This window comes from Phyllostomus discolor, chromosome 11 (genome assembly GCF_004126475.2).
Source record: "Phyllostomus discolor isolate MPI-MPIP mPhyDis1 chromosome 11, mPhyDis1.pri.v3, whole genome shotgun sequence".
Lineage (NCBI taxonomy): Eukaryota > Metazoa > Chordata > Mammalia > Chiroptera > Phyllostomidae > Phyllostomus > Phyllostomus discolor.
The window spans coordinates 70,143,657-70,159,796 of NC_040913.2; the positions used below are offsets into that span (position 1 = coordinate 70,143,657).

The 16,140-nt window shown below is 56.6% G+C and overlaps 2 protein-coding genes and 1 pseudogene across 10 annotated transcripts in view; all 3 read left to right on the plus strand.

The window, feature by feature from the left end:
- Positions 1–3,203, plus strand: part of ANK1 (ankyrin 1) — a 229,778-nt gene extending 226,575 nt beyond the window's left edge. For all 9 annotated transcript variants that reach the window (XM_028526395.2, XM_036011563.1, XM_036011567.1 and 6 more), the window contains one exon: positions 637–3,203. In XM_028526395.2, coding sequence (XP_028382196.1) covers positions 637–663 — 27 coding nt within the window. In that variant the 3' untranslated portion in view covers positions 664–3,203. The remainder of the gene's footprint in view (positions 1–636) is intronic.
- Positions 3,204–5,152: 1,949 nt separating this feature from the next.
- NKX6-3 (NK6 homeobox 3) lies at positions 5,153–9,776 on the plus strand. The gene is made up of 4 exons (XM_036011120.1): positions 5,153–6,077; positions 6,691–6,711; positions 7,892–8,061; positions 9,461–9,776. Exons 1-4 carry the CDS (start codon positions 5,660–5,662, stop codon positions 9,698–9,700), a joined length of 849 nt encoding a protein of 282 aa, XP_035867013.1. The 5' UTR covers positions 5,153–5,659; the 3' UTR covers positions 9,701–9,776.
- Positions 9,777–15,441: 5,665 nt separating this feature from the next.
- LOC114508404 lies at positions 15,442–15,963 on the plus strand (annotated as a pseudogene).
- Positions 15,964–16,140: the final 177 nt, after the last annotated feature.

Consider the following 16,140-nt stretch of genomic DNA (forward strand, 5'->3'; position numbering starts at 1 on the left):
GCAGGGAGGGGAGCCACGGCGTCCCAGCCGGGAGGGCCACGATCACAGGCAGGGAGCTGGGGAGCTGTGGGCCCGAGCCGAAGAGGCACTGTGGTCCCGTGAAGCCGTGAGCTCCTGAGTCCGTGATCTCGTCGGCTCCACCTCTGGGACCCCAGGGCGGCGCCCAGCAGGCTCCAGTGCGTGTTGGCTGAACTGAACTGAACTGAGAGGGTGGAGGGTGCCGCTGCCTAGCCTAGCCCCTCTCTCTTGATCACGGGCCCTTTCGTAGGTACAGGATCTACTCATGGGGATGTCTTCCCAGGCGCCAGAGCCTCCTGCCTCCCATGAGACACAGAGCACCCATGCAGGAGGGTTTTCTGGGGGTTCATCCACTTGGTAGGCAGCTAGTCCAGGCCAGGTCGGTCACCTCTGAGAGGCAGCCTCGGGGCCGGGAAGGGGGACAAGGATGGCTGGTACTTCGGGAAGGTCAGGGGCTCCGCGAGCAGCACCTTTCTGCTCCTCTCCTTGCTTGCGGAGGCTGCTTTTCCCGAATCACATCCTACTTGAGCAACCAGCACGAAACTCGGTATTTGGGGTTTTTGCTGGGAGCTGCACCTTTAAATCCTAAGTGTCTCCTTCTCTCTTTGTGTCCCTCAGGATCACACCTCGACACCCAACCCTTGAACTCCACACACTCCGCCATGCACACAGGAGGAGAGCTGGACGGGAGGGCCGCACCGTGGCGCCGCGTTCCTCTGGGCTGACACGGCCTGACCTCCGGAAGGGACTTCCTTTAGTCTCCCAACCGCATGAACGACTGACTGCAGACGCATGACCTACAGTGCTCAATCCTGCCTCTAGCGACAGCTGACAGCGGAGCTCTGTCGGGAATCAGGACAAAAGCAGCGAGAAGGGGGGGAGAGAGAGAGAGAGGGATGGAAAGCAAGCTCGAGAGAGCGCACGAACACAGAAGTGAACAAGGGCTCTTTGTGGCTGGGGATGATATATTTTTTTAAATCATTTTAATTTTGACTTGTTACAGGGTACTTATTTTTTTTTCAACCTCATCTGTAAGAAATCCATGTGGGCTTTCTGGAAAGAAAAAAAAAAATGAGAACTAGGCGTGAAATCAGTTCAGCACCTTAATCCCATGTCCTCACCTGCCAGCCTCCCCCACCCACACATACCTCCATTCCATCGGTGACAGTCTGCTCCCCTCCCCCGTGGGCACCCCCAACTCTCTGCACCTCACTGAGGACACACACACACAGGCACCTCTGCCCTCTCCTCAGTGTACACACAGATTTTACTGTGATGTCCGAAGCTGTATAGAGTCTCCTGTGGATAAACTGGATTTTTTTTTATGTTGTCTCTCTCTCTCCCTCCCTCCCTCTCTCTCTCTCTCTGCCAGTTTCAGTATTAATCATCTTCCAATGGAAAAGTCATTACCTTTAGAGTGCATTCGGGGTTCCTTGTGTTAGGGACTTAAGAATCTGAAGTGAGGACCCCAGGCTTAGCTGTAGGGCTCAGCGGGAGCCAGTGCCCCATCTGAAAGGGTCTCCTCTCTCAGTTGGTGGCGGTCCCAGGGTTGCACCAGCATGTTCAATAGAGAAGAGGTTTTTCTATACCTTCAAGCACTTCTATCATAGTCTGTGTTCAAAGTGTAAACTGTACAGTAATCAGCCTTGTGTATATGAAAAACAATAAATACTATGCAAACCAATAGAAACACTTTAGCAGTATGTGCAAAGCACTAACAGCTCAGCTCCTGAGGACTTCTCCAAGCTGCGGGAGAAGGAGCTACAGCCTGTCTTTCAGTGAAAGAGGAAGGGAGTAGGGATGGTGAGTGTAACTGCGGGTTCTCAGAAGTTAGCCACAACCCCCAAGGTCTCCCAGAGTGAACTTGGTGCTCTAAGTCCAGGCAGCCCGCAGGATGGGGGGCCTAGGCTGGGCAGCCTCAGCGCTCCAGCTGTGACCAAGGCCCTCCGCCCCACCAGGAGAGGTGGGGGAAGGGCCACTCCTGACAAGCCCAGGGGAGGGAAAGCCGGAGGAGGAGGAGAGAGCAGCTGACCAGCAGGAGGCCCGAGGCTAGGAAGGAGACCCCACCGCCAGGCCAGGCCCCGGGTGAGAGCAGGAAGGAAACAGACAGCTGGCTGTTCCTCGCCTTGGTGCCACCAGGGAAGAGCCTTAAAGTTACACTAGAGCCTCCGGCAGAGGGAGGCCCGAATCAGCACAATCCGGCCCCGCCCTGCGCGGCGGGCGCCCTCCAGGGCCAGAGAGAGACTGGCAGGCTCTGCTGGCTGTCACAGAGCCACTGTTTGTGGGTGTCCAGTCACCTTCCTCCCTGCCACTCTTCTGACGTGTCCTCAGAACACATTCACACCTTCCAAGTAGCACAGAAGCTCCCTCAGTGTCATAGCGCCAACGGCCCTGTGCCTGTCGCCGACTGCACAGGCCCCAGAGGAGCGGGGCACGCGGACAGCCCAGCCCAGGGGGGAATCCGGCGCTGCGGAGTCCCCGCCCGGCCTAGGCGCTCCTGTTGGTCTGGGCGGATTCGCTTTTGCTTTCGGAGGGGCCAGTCCGGCAAGCGAAGGCAGAGCTGGCGGCCTCAGGCCCCCAGGGCTGTGCCCGAGCAAGTGCGGCCCCGAACCCCTCCCCTGCGGGGCAGGAGCACAGGGCTGCTCCGCTGCTGGCCCTGAGGCTCGGCTGGAGCGCCCGCCCGCCCCCTGGGCACCCCGGGCTCGGCCCCTTGGCCCCAGGAAGACAGGCGCAGGGCCCGCCCCCCGCCCGGATCCTGTACCTTCCTGCCCCAGGCCGCGGCTGCAGCCGCCCCCAGTAGCCCCTCGCAGAGCCCCGCGCGACCCGCGGCCCCAGCCTATGCTTTGGCACCTTCCGCTCCGTACGGCATGGCTGCTTGGCCCCGCCGCCCGGCCCCCCGGCGGCATGGCTGCCCGCTGCGGTTGCTAGTAGGAGCTGTTAGGGGAGGAGTTTGGGGTCTCCACACGATGCCTAGAGAATGCTGCAGTCTGCACATTAGACGCTTTTTAGACGTTTTGGAATTACCTTGATTTTTCTAATTGTTATGAAAATAAATCTTTTCTTGACTCTCTCCCACATGCTCTGTAATCGGGAGAGAATTCCTCTTGCCCACTCTGATGTATAGACCATTCTCCCTACACCAGCTGAACAGATGTCAAAATTAATAAAGAAACTGACCCATGGCACAGGGCTCCATCTGGTTTTTTTTGGCTCGTCCTTGGGGGGTTTGAGGTGCTGACGCAGGAGTGGAACCTGGGGTTGGGACCAGTCAGAAGGGTGTCCTGTTCTCCAGGGAGGTGCCCGCCTCCGGGAAATCTGGACAGTCCCCCTTAATCAGGACCATCCACGCTGGGAGAAGCTCCCCAGCCCCTGCGATGGTGGGGCAGATTTCTGTCCCACCTATGATTACCGTGAGATGGGGGCAAGTCCAAGGTGGAAGGGGACACCACAAACCACCAGGGAACACGGCTGGGCCCACAGCTGGCCTGTGCTCACAGGGACCCCCTAGCGCTCTCTGTGAAGGCAGCTGGCCTTGGCATTCAATGCCACTCAAAGCTGAAAAACTTTCGAGAAAATCACCCTGTTCCTAGCAATTAGTTCCTAACACAGCATGCAGGGCTGGCCATCAAGCTGGCTTCCGTTTCCTCATCTGTTAAACGGAGGAATGGATTAAGCCCTTGTTAACATTTCTTCAGGGTGTTATCCTGAGATCCCAAAACATGAGTGCCTTTGTCAAGCATGGCGTTAAATAAGAAGAAATCATTTGCTGCAGCTTGTCTTCCTCAGCAGTTCCCATCACTGCTGCGTGACAAAGTCACAGTTGCAGGGTCCCGGGAATAGTCCCAGCCCTCGCTCTGAAACTCCTCTCTCAGTTTCAGAAAAGCCACCAGACCAAGCGGCCAGCCTGGGCTGTGCAACTGCATGGCCCAGAGGGTTTTCAAAAGTACAGGTTCAGAATCACAGCAGCCTGGATGGGGCTGGGGGACAACTCTGGGATTCAGAATTAGGATTTTCCAAATAGCAGCTTGGTAGCACAGCCAACTCAAAGGGATGAGAACCTTTTGACTTGTTTTTAATCCAAACTTCTAGAAAAGCACGCAGCCTTTGTGAGGTCTTGCTCACATCAAACTACATTTGCACCACAGAGAGCATGGCTCAGAGAGCCAAGGAGCTCACAGCCTGGTCAGGAAAGGTGCTGGCACTGCTGGCAGAGAAGGGACAAAAGTCCACCTTTCTGGCTCTTGCTCTTTTTCCTGCTATTTTGCCTGTTCTGACCAGTGGCATGCTGATTACCATTCAAAAACCAAAAAACCAAAACTTCCAGAAAGGATGCTGCCCCATACAGACACGGCCCAAGTTACTTACCACTATTTCACTGTTTGTAAAATGAAAGCCCCTAGAAAAGCCTTGTATGTTGTAAAAGTTCAGGAGAAAAAAAAAAAAGGCACGTGGGTGCCCCGCAATTCAATCTCGTTCCATCCATCAAAAACTCACTGAGCGCCAACTAAGTGCTCAGGATGAGGAACCACTGCTGAATCAACAGCCATCAGAGATTTGCAAGCCAACAGAATACAGCAAGTGCCCCAGCAAAGGCACGAAGGTTTCCTCGGCGGAGGAGGATGGGAGGGCCGAGGGGAGCAGGGCAAGTCGCCCAGAGGTAGAGGCAGGAAGAGCACACGCCAGTATGCCCAGAGCTGCCCCAGCCTGCCTGGTCGGCTCCCAATCCCAGGCGCTCAGGCCAGTCACAGGGATATGCATTCCCCCTCCCCAAAGCCCAGTCCCCCAACTTACCCAACCCATCGTGGAGGGGAGAGGCAGGCATCCACACTCAGACTGCACACTCCCACGGAGGCTTGGGCATCTGCACACCAGGCCCTGACTGAGCACCTCAGGACAGCAACCCCTGAGTGGGGTCTCCTTGCCTTCAGGGGAGCAGCTGCAAGAACTGTGACTGACTGCCAGCAGCACCCTCAGGAGCCTCTAGGACCCCTCACCCGCCCACCTCTTCCTTAGATGCTGGACTGAAGGGACCAGGAGCAGGTGGCCCCTCTGAGAATGAACAGAGCTTCCAGAGTGCGTTCTCTCTCTCTCTCTCTCTTTCACTCACACACACACACACACACTCACACACAGGCTGATTTTACAGTCAATCTTTCAAAGTGCAATTTGTCTAGGAAAAGCCAATGTGAGGCCCATGTGGATTTCAACCAATGGGGATGCAGCTGGTGCCTCTCAGCCAGTCTCCGGTCTGTATTCTAATGGGCCCTATCTTTATCAGGGAAATGTTGCTTCTCTGAACTTAAAACTTCTTATGAAGGGTCCCCAGACTCAGAGGCAGAAGAGGGGTCTGAGCTGAGGCGCAGGGGACCGCCTTTCTCCAGGCCGGCAGGGAGGGAGGGACGGGGTGCCAGGGAGGCCTCTCACCTGTCCCAGAGCCCCTGACTTCCGAGCAGCTGACCTGGGTGCCAGTCCCTGGGCAGGGGCTGGGCCGATGCCTTAGGTGGGAGGGCGGTCTGGGGCTCGGGCCGCTGTTGACCCTCCAAACCTGCCATGGGATTCTGGGCCAGAGCGCAGGGTCTCGGGATTTAGGGGCCTGCCTTTGGGCTTCCTGCCTTCCCTCACTCGCCCTGACCCGAGAAACATGGAGTCCAACCTGCAAGGGACGTTCCTGCTGAACAACGCGCCGCTGGCGCAGTTCTCGGAGATGAAGGCGCCCGTGTGCCAGTACTCCGTGCAGAACTCCTTCTACAAGCTCAGCCCCCCGGGGCTGGGCCCCCAGCTGGCCGCCGGGACCCCCCACGGCATCACGGACATCCTGAGCAGGCCCGTGGCCACGCCGAACAGCAGCCTGCTCTCCAGCTACCCCCACGTGGCAGGCTTCGGTGGACTGGGCTCCCAGGGGGTCTACTATGGCCCCCAGGTGGGGAATTTTGCCAAGGCTGGGAACGAGTACCCCACCCGGACCCGGAACTGCTGGGCAGACACGGGCCAGGACTGGCGAGGCGGGCGGCAATGCGGCAACAGTGAGTACAGGGAACCCCTGGATGGGGAGGAGGAATGTCTGGGGGACACTCACATGGGGCCCACCTCCCCTCAGCCTCTGTCAGACAGCAGGAGGCTCGGGCACCGGGGCCCATCTCTCTGCAGGGTTCAGAGCAGGATGCTTCCCTCCACATACCACCCCATGTTGCCTGGACAGGGCACCTTGCCCCCACTTTTCACCCCTTACCGGCTGCCACCTCAGCTGCCCTTTTAGGAAACCTGGGTGTCTCTAAGTCTGGGGAAGACCACGTCACCCACTGGTGGAGGGTCCAGATGGCAGCTCACCTTACTTCTCCCCCTACAAACCATGTCTTCGTCCAAAGAGGGCAGATGCTGTCCCCAGGGAGAAGTTGCCACTGTGTCACCTTCCCGGAGAGCCCACTCACACCCTGGCACCTCTGAGGGACACAGAATGCACACTGACGCCATTGTGCCCCACCTGCCATCAAAGGGGCTGGTTCCTACCATCCTCCTCAAGGTTGATGTTATGGTAGCAGGGACAACTGCTTAGCCCCCAGGAGCAGCTAGCTACTTGGCTGTAGCTGTGCTGGGGGCTCCCCTCACCCTCCCTGACCCCAAACCCGTTTACAGAGAACTGGCCCATGACGCTGGTTCTGGGGGCTGGAGGAGGGGCAGAATATGCACAGAGAGGCAAGGCTCCCCGGGGAGGCAGGGAGGGGACAGTGGCTGTGGTGGACAGTGACCTGTGCCATGAGGGCCCTGCCTAGCTCAGGCGAGGGCAGGGGCAGGGGGAGCCTCCACTCCGGTCTGAACACAGGGCTGCCCATGGCTACGGGGCCTCCGTCTCTGCCCTGCTCCGAGTGGTCGCACAGCCTGCCACCCCCGACTTAACCTGAACCACAGCGAGTTCCCTGGGGGTGACCCGTCTCTTAGAATTAATTTTATGACCTGGTTCAGCGGGTGATTTGGGCCTCAGGCTGTCTCTCCCTCTCATCTCCCCCTCCCTCCTCCCTCCCCACACACCAAACACACACCTTCTCCACACCCCTGCTCTTCAATCCTGGTGCCCATTCACACACAGGAAAACGTCTAAGCAAGTCAGTGGCTGAATTAACACAGGGAGAGAGGACCGAGGGTGACAGTCTCTCCGGAGGTCTCTTCCCCTTTCTGTGCCCTGGTGCCCTCATCTGTAACATGAGGGGACAGGGCACGGCCGTCAGGATGCTCTGAACACAGCCCGATAGGTGGGCATTCTGCTCACCCTGATCCCCGCCACCTTCCTCCTAGCAGGCTGCCTCGGCTGGACGCAGGGCAGGTCTCGAGCCTCGGGGACTATACTCTACATTGTGGATGACTCCCAGGCCTGGTGACTGGCCAAACAGTAGCTCGGGGCTTAGGGCTGTGGTTTCTGGAGACCTGGGAAATGGGATCCCAAGAACAAGGAAGTCAGGAGGGAAGAATTCTCCGGCCCCTCGGACACTGATTGTTGGTGGAAGGGTCCTAATCCATTTTGTGCTGTCCCTAAGACCAAGGGGAAGTCCTCTCGTCCCTGTGGGGAAGGCAGCACGGCTGAATAGAAACATCACTCAAAAAAGCATGGGTCCCAGGCAGGTCCCCAGCTCCCTCTGTCTCTAAGCACCTATAACCTGGGGCAGGTGCCCTCTCAGCAGGTGTCTGCCCACCTAGACAGAGGTCAATGTCACTGTTATCAGATTGTCAGGAATGCTGCTTATATGAGAGATGTCCTGACCCACCCCCGCCCCCAACCTCAGTGGCCTCTCTGTAGGAGGGAGCTCGCCCTGGGGGAGAGGCAGGGCAGGGCTGGCACCCCACTCACCCTGCTGACCGCACTTGCCCTTCCTCCCGCCAGCCCCGGACCCTCTGAGTGACAGCATCCACAAGAAAAAGCACACTCGGCCCACTTTCACGGGGCACCAGATCTTTGCCCTGGAGAAGACCTTTGAGCAGACCAAGTACTTGGCTGGCCCTGAGAGGGCAAGGCTGGCATACTCCCTGGGGATGACCGAGTCACAGGTCAAGGTGAGTACGAGAGGGAGCAGGTGCCTGCCTACCGGCAGTGCGGAGCCTGAGGACGGGATGCCACTGCACAGGAGAAAGGCAGCCCTCTCTCCCAGCCGCTCCCCGCTCCCAGTGAGAGGCCTGCTGCTGCTCGGGCACTGCCTGTCCACCCAAGCCCAGACACTGTGACACTCACCTTGGCCCAAAGATGACTGTCCAGAAAAAGCCCTAGTTTGAGGTTTGCACCTCATTCAACCCTCACAGCACCCTTTAGGTGGGGTTTTACAGGTGAAAGGGCAGTCTCAGCTGAGCCTCTAGCTCACGGTCACCTGGGTGGTAAGTGCAAAGCTGGGAGTCAAACCCAGATCTGTGGGCCTCCAGCCTCCTGCTTTCCCCTGCTCTGCACGGTCTGGGCCAGAAATGTCGGGAGCTGATGGCAGCCTCCGGCCCACATCAGGAGTCAGCCTCTGGGCCAGGCTGGGACTGGCTTAAGCTTCTTCTGTAGCTGGCCGAGGGAGCTGGACTTGGTTCACCGAACTTTAAAGTGAAGTTCACCGAACTTGAACACCAAATGAAGTTCCGATGGGCTACCGGCCGCAGGAAGCCTCGGAGATCCACGCGAGGGTCACCCTCACGCTGCTGCACACTGCAGAGCCGGAACTCAGTAACGGGGCTTCCCCCTCCTCAGGCTCCTGGGGACCACTTTGATGCTAGGTGTCTCTGGAGGGACTTTGGTGCAGGGGCACCAGAGAAGAAGCCCTGAGCTATACTGGAACTGCCCGGCTCTGGGACGCGGTGACGGTGACGGGTTTAAGAGGAGAGGGAAGTGCAGGGGAAGGTTGGGACGCCGGTCTGGGGTCCGCTCAGGGCCCTGGACCCCCCAGCCCCTGGGGTCCGCAGCCTCCTGGCCTGCTGGAGGGAGGGCTGCAGAATCCCAGTGGGAGGCAAGGCTGTGGCTCTTTTACATGTTTTTCCGCATTAGGTGCTTTTCTGTGCTTTTCAACTCTCTCAAGCATTGAAAATATGTTATTTTATAATTAAGGGGGAAATTTCTAATGAAGTTCAGTGAGGGACCATGGAGCTAAAAGTGGGCCACCCTCGAGCACCTGCTGCCGGGCCCTTGGCACCCAGGGCCGCCTCAGCGGCTTCCACCCAAGTGCGCAGACGGCCAAGCAGAAGGGAGACAGACCCCGGGAGTTACGGCTCAGCCGAAAGGGCTGCTCACTCACAGCGTTTACGTTTTTATTGCCTCTCCCCTAAAAAAAGGTCATGGGAATATCACAGCCTACTCTATTATTGAGCCGCTTATTTACTATAAAAGTAAGGGCTGGGTGTCCTTGCCCCGGAGGGGGTCTCCCTCCTCAAAAGGGGCCCTGCGCGTGCTGTGTGTGCCGGACCCTCAGAGTCCCGGTCCTTGCAGGTGTGGTTCCAGAACCGAAGGACCAAGTGGCGGAAGAAGAGCGCCCTGGAGCCCTCGTCCTCCACGCCCCGGGCCCCTGGCAGCGCGGGCGCGGGCGGGGACCGCGCGGCCTCGGAGAACGAGGACGACGAGTACAACAAGCCGCTGGACCCGGACTCGGACGACGAGAAGATCCGGCTGCTGCTCCGCAAGCACCGCGCCGCCTTCTCGGTGCTCAGCCTGGGCGCGCACAGCGTCTGACGCTCGGCCCGCCCGGCCCGCCCGGCCCGCCGTCTGCATCTCCCGGGGACGCCTGCAGCCCCCTCCCCTCCCCGCTGCTGGGCGGACCCGGGGCACAGCGCTAACCTGGGGGCTGCGGAGGAGGAAGAGGAGAAGGGAGGGGAGGGGAGTGGGAGGAGGAGGAGGATACAGAAGTGGTGGTGGGGAAGGCCAGCCAGGTGGAGACCTGGCACCCTCTCTGCCATCTTGCACCTCCGGGGCCGGGCCTTGCCCTGCCAGCTCTGCAGATTGCTAAGTGCACGGGTGGATGAGCACGACCAGACTGTGCAGCCAGGAAACCGGCTGTGGGGTCCCAGACATGCCACTGTGATCCCACGTGGGGGCTTCCCCCAGGGAGGCAGCTGACCTGGGCAAGGGACTCCCTTCGGCTCTGGGAGCTGGGAAACCGGCTGAAGAAACGATGGCATGCCTAGACCTCGGCACGGGAAGGATCCCACTTGAGGAGCCAGAGCCAAATACATAACCCAGGCTGGAGGAAAACCACCTCAGGGAGGGTCTCAGCCAAGAAGAAACACCCATGACACCCAAACTCAAGGATCACAGCCCTGGAGGGAACAGTCCTCCTGGCCTCCTTTCTCCTTTTTGCCCTGGGTGGCAATCCCCCAGACACGGAGAGACGAGAAGCCCCCACTGCTGGGAAAGACGAGGTTATAGGCGGAAGCAGAGAAAAGATGAGACTCCTAGTGGCCGATGTTGCACCCCAGAGCCACCCACCTGGGCTTTCCTGGGTGCCGATGCAAGGACCACCTGGAGAGAGGGGAAGGACAGTGCGGCCGGGAGGATCCTCAGAGGTCCTGCTCCTCCAACTCCAGTGCCCAGGCAGGAAGGGTGAAGCCTCTGCAGGGGGCAGCTGGGCCAGGGCTTGCCCGGGACCGCAGCCTTTCCTGTCCTCGGACCCCCTGCGGCACTGGAGCTGAAGCTTCCCGGGCACTGGCCAGCGGGGTGGGGCTTTTCTTCCCAGGAGATTTGGAGCTACAGACCGGCGGGAGGGCTGGGGGAGGAGGGTGTGGCTGACCAGATAAATGCAGCCCAAAAGGGACCGAGCATTTGCCTGTCTTTACTGGCTTTAAAAAAATAAAAAGTAAAAATAAAAGTCCCGGAAACCTCCTCATGGCTCCCGTGCTTCTGTGAAACTGGCTGCGGAGTCCCAGCTGTGCCAGCTGTGAGGGGCCGTTGCTGAGGGCAGGCCTCGGCTCCCAGGGGGAGGGATACCGGTGCTCTCTGGGAGTCCCGGAGCTCTGCACAATGTCGGTCACCTGAAACCTCATGGGTGTATGCCAGGCACTGTGATGGGTGCTGAGAGACCTCAAAGAGTTATTGGGGTCCCTGACCTCCAGGAAGTCATAGCCCAGTGGCGGGGGGGGGGGGGGGGAATTATCTGTTTGGGGAACTAGATGCCACAGGGAAAAGAGGATGGGGGAGGAGAGAAAAACACCAACATGAACTGAACACCTACTCATTGCGCCCATGGTGGGGGCTTGATTAGCCCAATGGGCCCCACAAGAAACCTAGGAAGTAGGCACCATACTGTCCTCGCTGTATGCACGAGAAAACAGAGGCTCAGGGAGAACCTGAACCAAGTCACAGGAAATGCACGAGGCAACCCGAGGGCTGATTCCAAGGCCCCCACATCTATTTGCCCTGCCACTAGGGGCAGCCCCTCGGACACTCTCTGTAAAAGGAAAGGCTGGCAGGAGGCACACACTCAGGGCTCTTCCACCTTCGATGATCTCCGCCAACACCAGCAAGGCCAGAGGAGGGTGAGCATCCTGCCCTCTTTGCTGTCCCGACCAGCCCCTCAGCCTGTCCCGGGCCCCCAGGGCAGGAGAATCTGGTCACCAAGTGGGAAGGAAGGTGGGAGGAAGACACTAGGGAGGAAGACACCAGCAAGGAAACTGAGGTGCCAGCCTTTCATAACAACCTTAGTGAACCCAGAAGCAGTGTGGACTGCTTTTAAGCCCTACCCCTCGATTCGCGATGATGCCCATGTGTGGTCTGTCTCCACGTAAAGGAGAAGGATATAAGGAAGCGGCTTCTAAGAATCGAGCCCCAACTCCATGTGCTCCTGGTCACAAGCTGCAGGGAGGAGCCCTCCGCTGTCAGGGGTGTCCCGAGAGGGGCTCTGGGGCCGGACTGCGGCAGACAGGACAGCAGCCTGGGAGGACCCGAGCGCACATTCAGCACAGCCACAAAGACTAAAAGCCTCTGGGACCTTGGGGAACCAGGCGTGCGAGGTCATCAAGCAGGTATGCAGGGAAAAGCCGGTAACCAAAAAATTGTGTTCGTTTGCCTTTGTCATGAGCATGTTGTAACCCTAACGGCTCTAGAGCAGCTATAATTCTCGCACGTCTGATTCGAGTCGTTTGGGGGCAGTATTAAATCAAGCCTGGGAAAAGTTTTGTCCTGGGAGATGTTTGCTGAGCTAAGCAAAACCTCCTCCAATCAAAGTTCTGGGACACGGACCACTGCACCCTGTGGTCAAGGACCCCACCCAGCATCCCCTCTCACCCCTGTCCTCAGCACAGGCGCCAGCCAGGGCAGGTGCTGCCTCCCGTGCGCTTGGTGTCCGGCCCAGGCCTCCTCGGGAGACTGGATTAGGGCTGCAAAGGAAGAGAAGAGCCCAAGGCGAATGGCCCAGATTCCTGAGGGTAATTTGGAGTAAGTCTTGCCCTCCCGCAGATGGGCACGTACGCGCATGTGTGCACCTGAGTGGATGAGTGAATGTGTGTGTGTGTTGCTACGGAGAAAAATCATCTCCCTTCACCTGTCATAAAGAAATCATCAGCCATAGACCCCTCCACCCCTTGTCTATGTCTGGTCATAAAAGGGACGCCTGGTATATGCTGAGTTAAACAAAACAGTTTCAATATTTATGCTTCTTGCAGCTTCTGTCCTAACACATCACAGACTTCTCAGGGGTGAGCCAAAGGGGAAAGAAATTCAGTCCTGTGCTCCCAGAAGCCATCCAGCCCTGCTCCGACAGACAGGCACAGAACCTGCCACACCCATGGCCGCCACACTGATGGCTGCCAGTGTTAGAAGGACTTGGGACACGTCCCCAGCAGGACAGGTGTGAAGTTAGGAAATGGCAGTGTCACACCTGGTTCGGAATGCCCACATTCTGATGCCAACAATTCCACAGGACGGGGGCCACCAAAATGCCACTTCTGGCAACCCCTCCTCATGCTCAAGCCACCCCTAGGGCTTGAGCCTGGACACCAGCTAACCTGAGGGGTGGCCTGCAGTGGGCACAGGGGATGCGCCAGTTAGGGCAGGGCTGGGACCCCGGCCCCACCGCTCTGTGTCCTTGGGTGAGTGTTTAACCTCCCAGCCTCAGTATACTCAACCATATGACAGGAATAATCACGCATACTTTGCAGGGTCCCTGGCAGGTTAGAACTGATGAGTGTGCCTGGCATATACACTGGCTGTTACATTATATCCGAAGAGGGCGCTGGAGGCCAACAGTCCCAAGTTGGAGTCCCCACCTCCCCCGAGTGTAGTAGTTGGGTTGTTGTCACCAGGTTAGTCAACCTCTTGAAATCCAGTTTCCTCATCTGCAAACTGAGGCCGATGGCCAGCTGTGCCAGACTGAGAAGATTCCATGAAATCACATACGATACTAGAACAGCGGGAGGACTCACGCAGGCGTGCACTCACGCTCTCTCCTTCCTCCTCAAGTTCCTGCCACTAGGACGTGGCAGAGCCAGTTCTGAACAGGTCTTCTCAACTAGGGGACAAGCCACCTACACCTGTAGGTGTTCAGGTCCCGCAGGCAATTGCTCTCTGGGAGGTTACAGAAGGACCTGTGTGTGACCAGATTAGTGTACCTGCAAAATGCCTGAGATTTTGTGTTCTCCAGCAAGGAGCTAAACCAGAGGTGGAGGGCTGAATTCGGCTTGCAGGCGTGCTTCTTCAGGGGCAGAACGGTGCTTTTATAGTAGCTTTAGCAGGCCTTTAGGCAGGGCAAGCCGGCTCCAGGGAGTGATCCCCACCATCTCCCTGACACTCTCACGTGCCTGGGCTCTGCACGATAAGTCACCTGCCTGGCCCCTAAAGACAGTTGGGTCTGTACGTCCTGCTAAAGCCTTGCTGCTCCAACACATGGACCATAGCGCCAGCAGCAGTGGCTTTACCCGGGAACATGTCAGAGATGCAGACTCTCAGGCCCGACCTGAGACCTCCTGAATCAGAAGCTGCATGTTAGCAGGGTGCCCAGCATGTGATGCACATGGCAGTGGGAGAGGATCTTGAGGGGGCACGGCTGTGTGGATGTGTCTGGATGGCACTCCTCTCCTGGGAGCACAGAGCCTGGCCCAAGTCAGGTTCCCAGCAAAAACTTCCTAGACAGTTTCAGATGTGCAGAAGTAGATGCCTAGCATTTGCAGCCATGTATAACACAGCTGGAACCTGGCTGTGAGAAAAAAAACTCTCTGAGGACAAGACGATAGCTGGCACAGGGGCACACACACCCTGTTTTCCCAGGCGAGGCCGGAGCTGCCTCGGGGACGAGAGTAGATGCAGAGACAGAGAGGCCCAGAGCCACGGCACAGAGAGGCAACTGCTGGGCGGAAAGAGGAGCTTCCGAAGCACAGCGCCCGGCGGCATGTGGTGATAGGACTGGAAACCCAGCTTGGGTTAGAGGTCTTTGAGGACAGCGCTGTGGTTCAGGTTCATAAGGATGTCCCAGAGCCTTCAAAAATATTAAACTGTGTCTTGTGCTTTCTTCCTAAAACGGCCAGAAGACCATACTTTAGAAGGCTTTCACTGAGGAAGTATTTGACTTAGAACAAATCCACTGTCTGACAACGCTCAGATGAACAAAATAGCACCAAATAAAAAATCTGCTGTTCTCATTGTTGCATCACGTTGTTCCATTTGGTCAGAGGTTGGGTTGGGAGTTTATGGAGGAAACTCCTACAAACCTGAGGTGGAAAGGGTTTCCATCATTTGGGGGTCAGAGGTCATGGGAAAGAGGCCAGGGGATTTCCTGTGGTCACTTTGTCCCCAGGGTCCGGAGCTCCAACAGGATCCACCGGCATCAGGTCAGGGTGCCCGAGGGGCATTTGTTTGCTCCCTACGATGTAGGAGGTCCACGGGCAGGGAAGACTCTATCTGTCCCCTTCTGAGAAAGGGACCCCTTCTAAATGCTCTGTTCACATACTTCCATTTGTCTTCCAAAAGCTACGTGCGATTTGGTAACCCCACTTTGCAGGCGAAGAAGCTGAGGCAGAGAAGTGAGCTGCCGTGCCCAGGTCCAGGGACAATCGGCCGTGACTGGTCAGTCTCACAGTCCGAGCTCTGTGCCCGCACCTCACGCTGTTGCGAAGACCAAATCTCCCACTGCTCCTGCTGTTACTTCCTGCTAATGCTCTAGGGACTTAACTTAGCTCACTGAATTTTAAAAAAAGAAAGAAAGAAAAGCCACATGAAATAAACACTATTACTATACCCATTTTATAGCCTGGGACACAGAGAAGCTAAGTAATTTGCCTTAGGTCACACAGCTTAACTCAGACTGATTCTGGAGCACCCACTCTTAATTGCCAGGAAAGGGGAAAGGGATAAGACCCACTTGAAGTAAGTCTGGGCTGTTCCGAGGGCCGTGTCTACTCCCTGGGCGTATCAAGACCTGAAAGCTACAGAGGGCACGAGAGCACCAGATGAAGTTCTCTAATCAGAGACATTCTGATCGGAGTTGAATTGTGGCGGACGACATGGACCAGCAACAAACTGCCAGCACTGCAGAGCAGCCCCTGGATCCCATCAGGCTCAGCCAGGATGAACGAGTTCATGTGAAAATGAAGAATGACAGAAAGCTTTGAGGTAGATTGCATGCTTACGATCAACATTTAAATATGATATTAAGAGCTGTGGAAGAAAATGTGACTGCTGTAGAAATTGATGAAGAAACATAGGAGGAGTCATGTAAATCAACAAAACAAAATATTGCATATTTTTTGTCTGGGGAGGTGGCATATTCATTGTCCCTCCATTGAGATTTGGCTGAAACAGGGAATTTACCTTGTATGGAAATAAGGAGACTTTGTATAATCGAATCTTGAAATGTAGGAGATATTCAAAAGAGAAATCTGCATAACTTTTGATATTAAGAAAAGATCAAGGATTCTTCCACTCCTGAAATGAGTTGATTTGTACACAACTAACAAATTCTTAAGCTAAATGGCATTTTATCTTTCTTCAACCCTTTCCATAAATCTGAGCAAGATGCTGCCCTCTTTTTAAGAATTGATTTGCTCTGATTTTTTCCAATTTCTGATTTTTTAATTTAAATTAAATTTCATGTTTTCTTTTTTGCTTTTTTTAAAGACACATGATCCATGCGTTGTAGTGCACAATTACAGCAAACATCATTTTTCTTGGTGTGGTTGCTGCGGCTT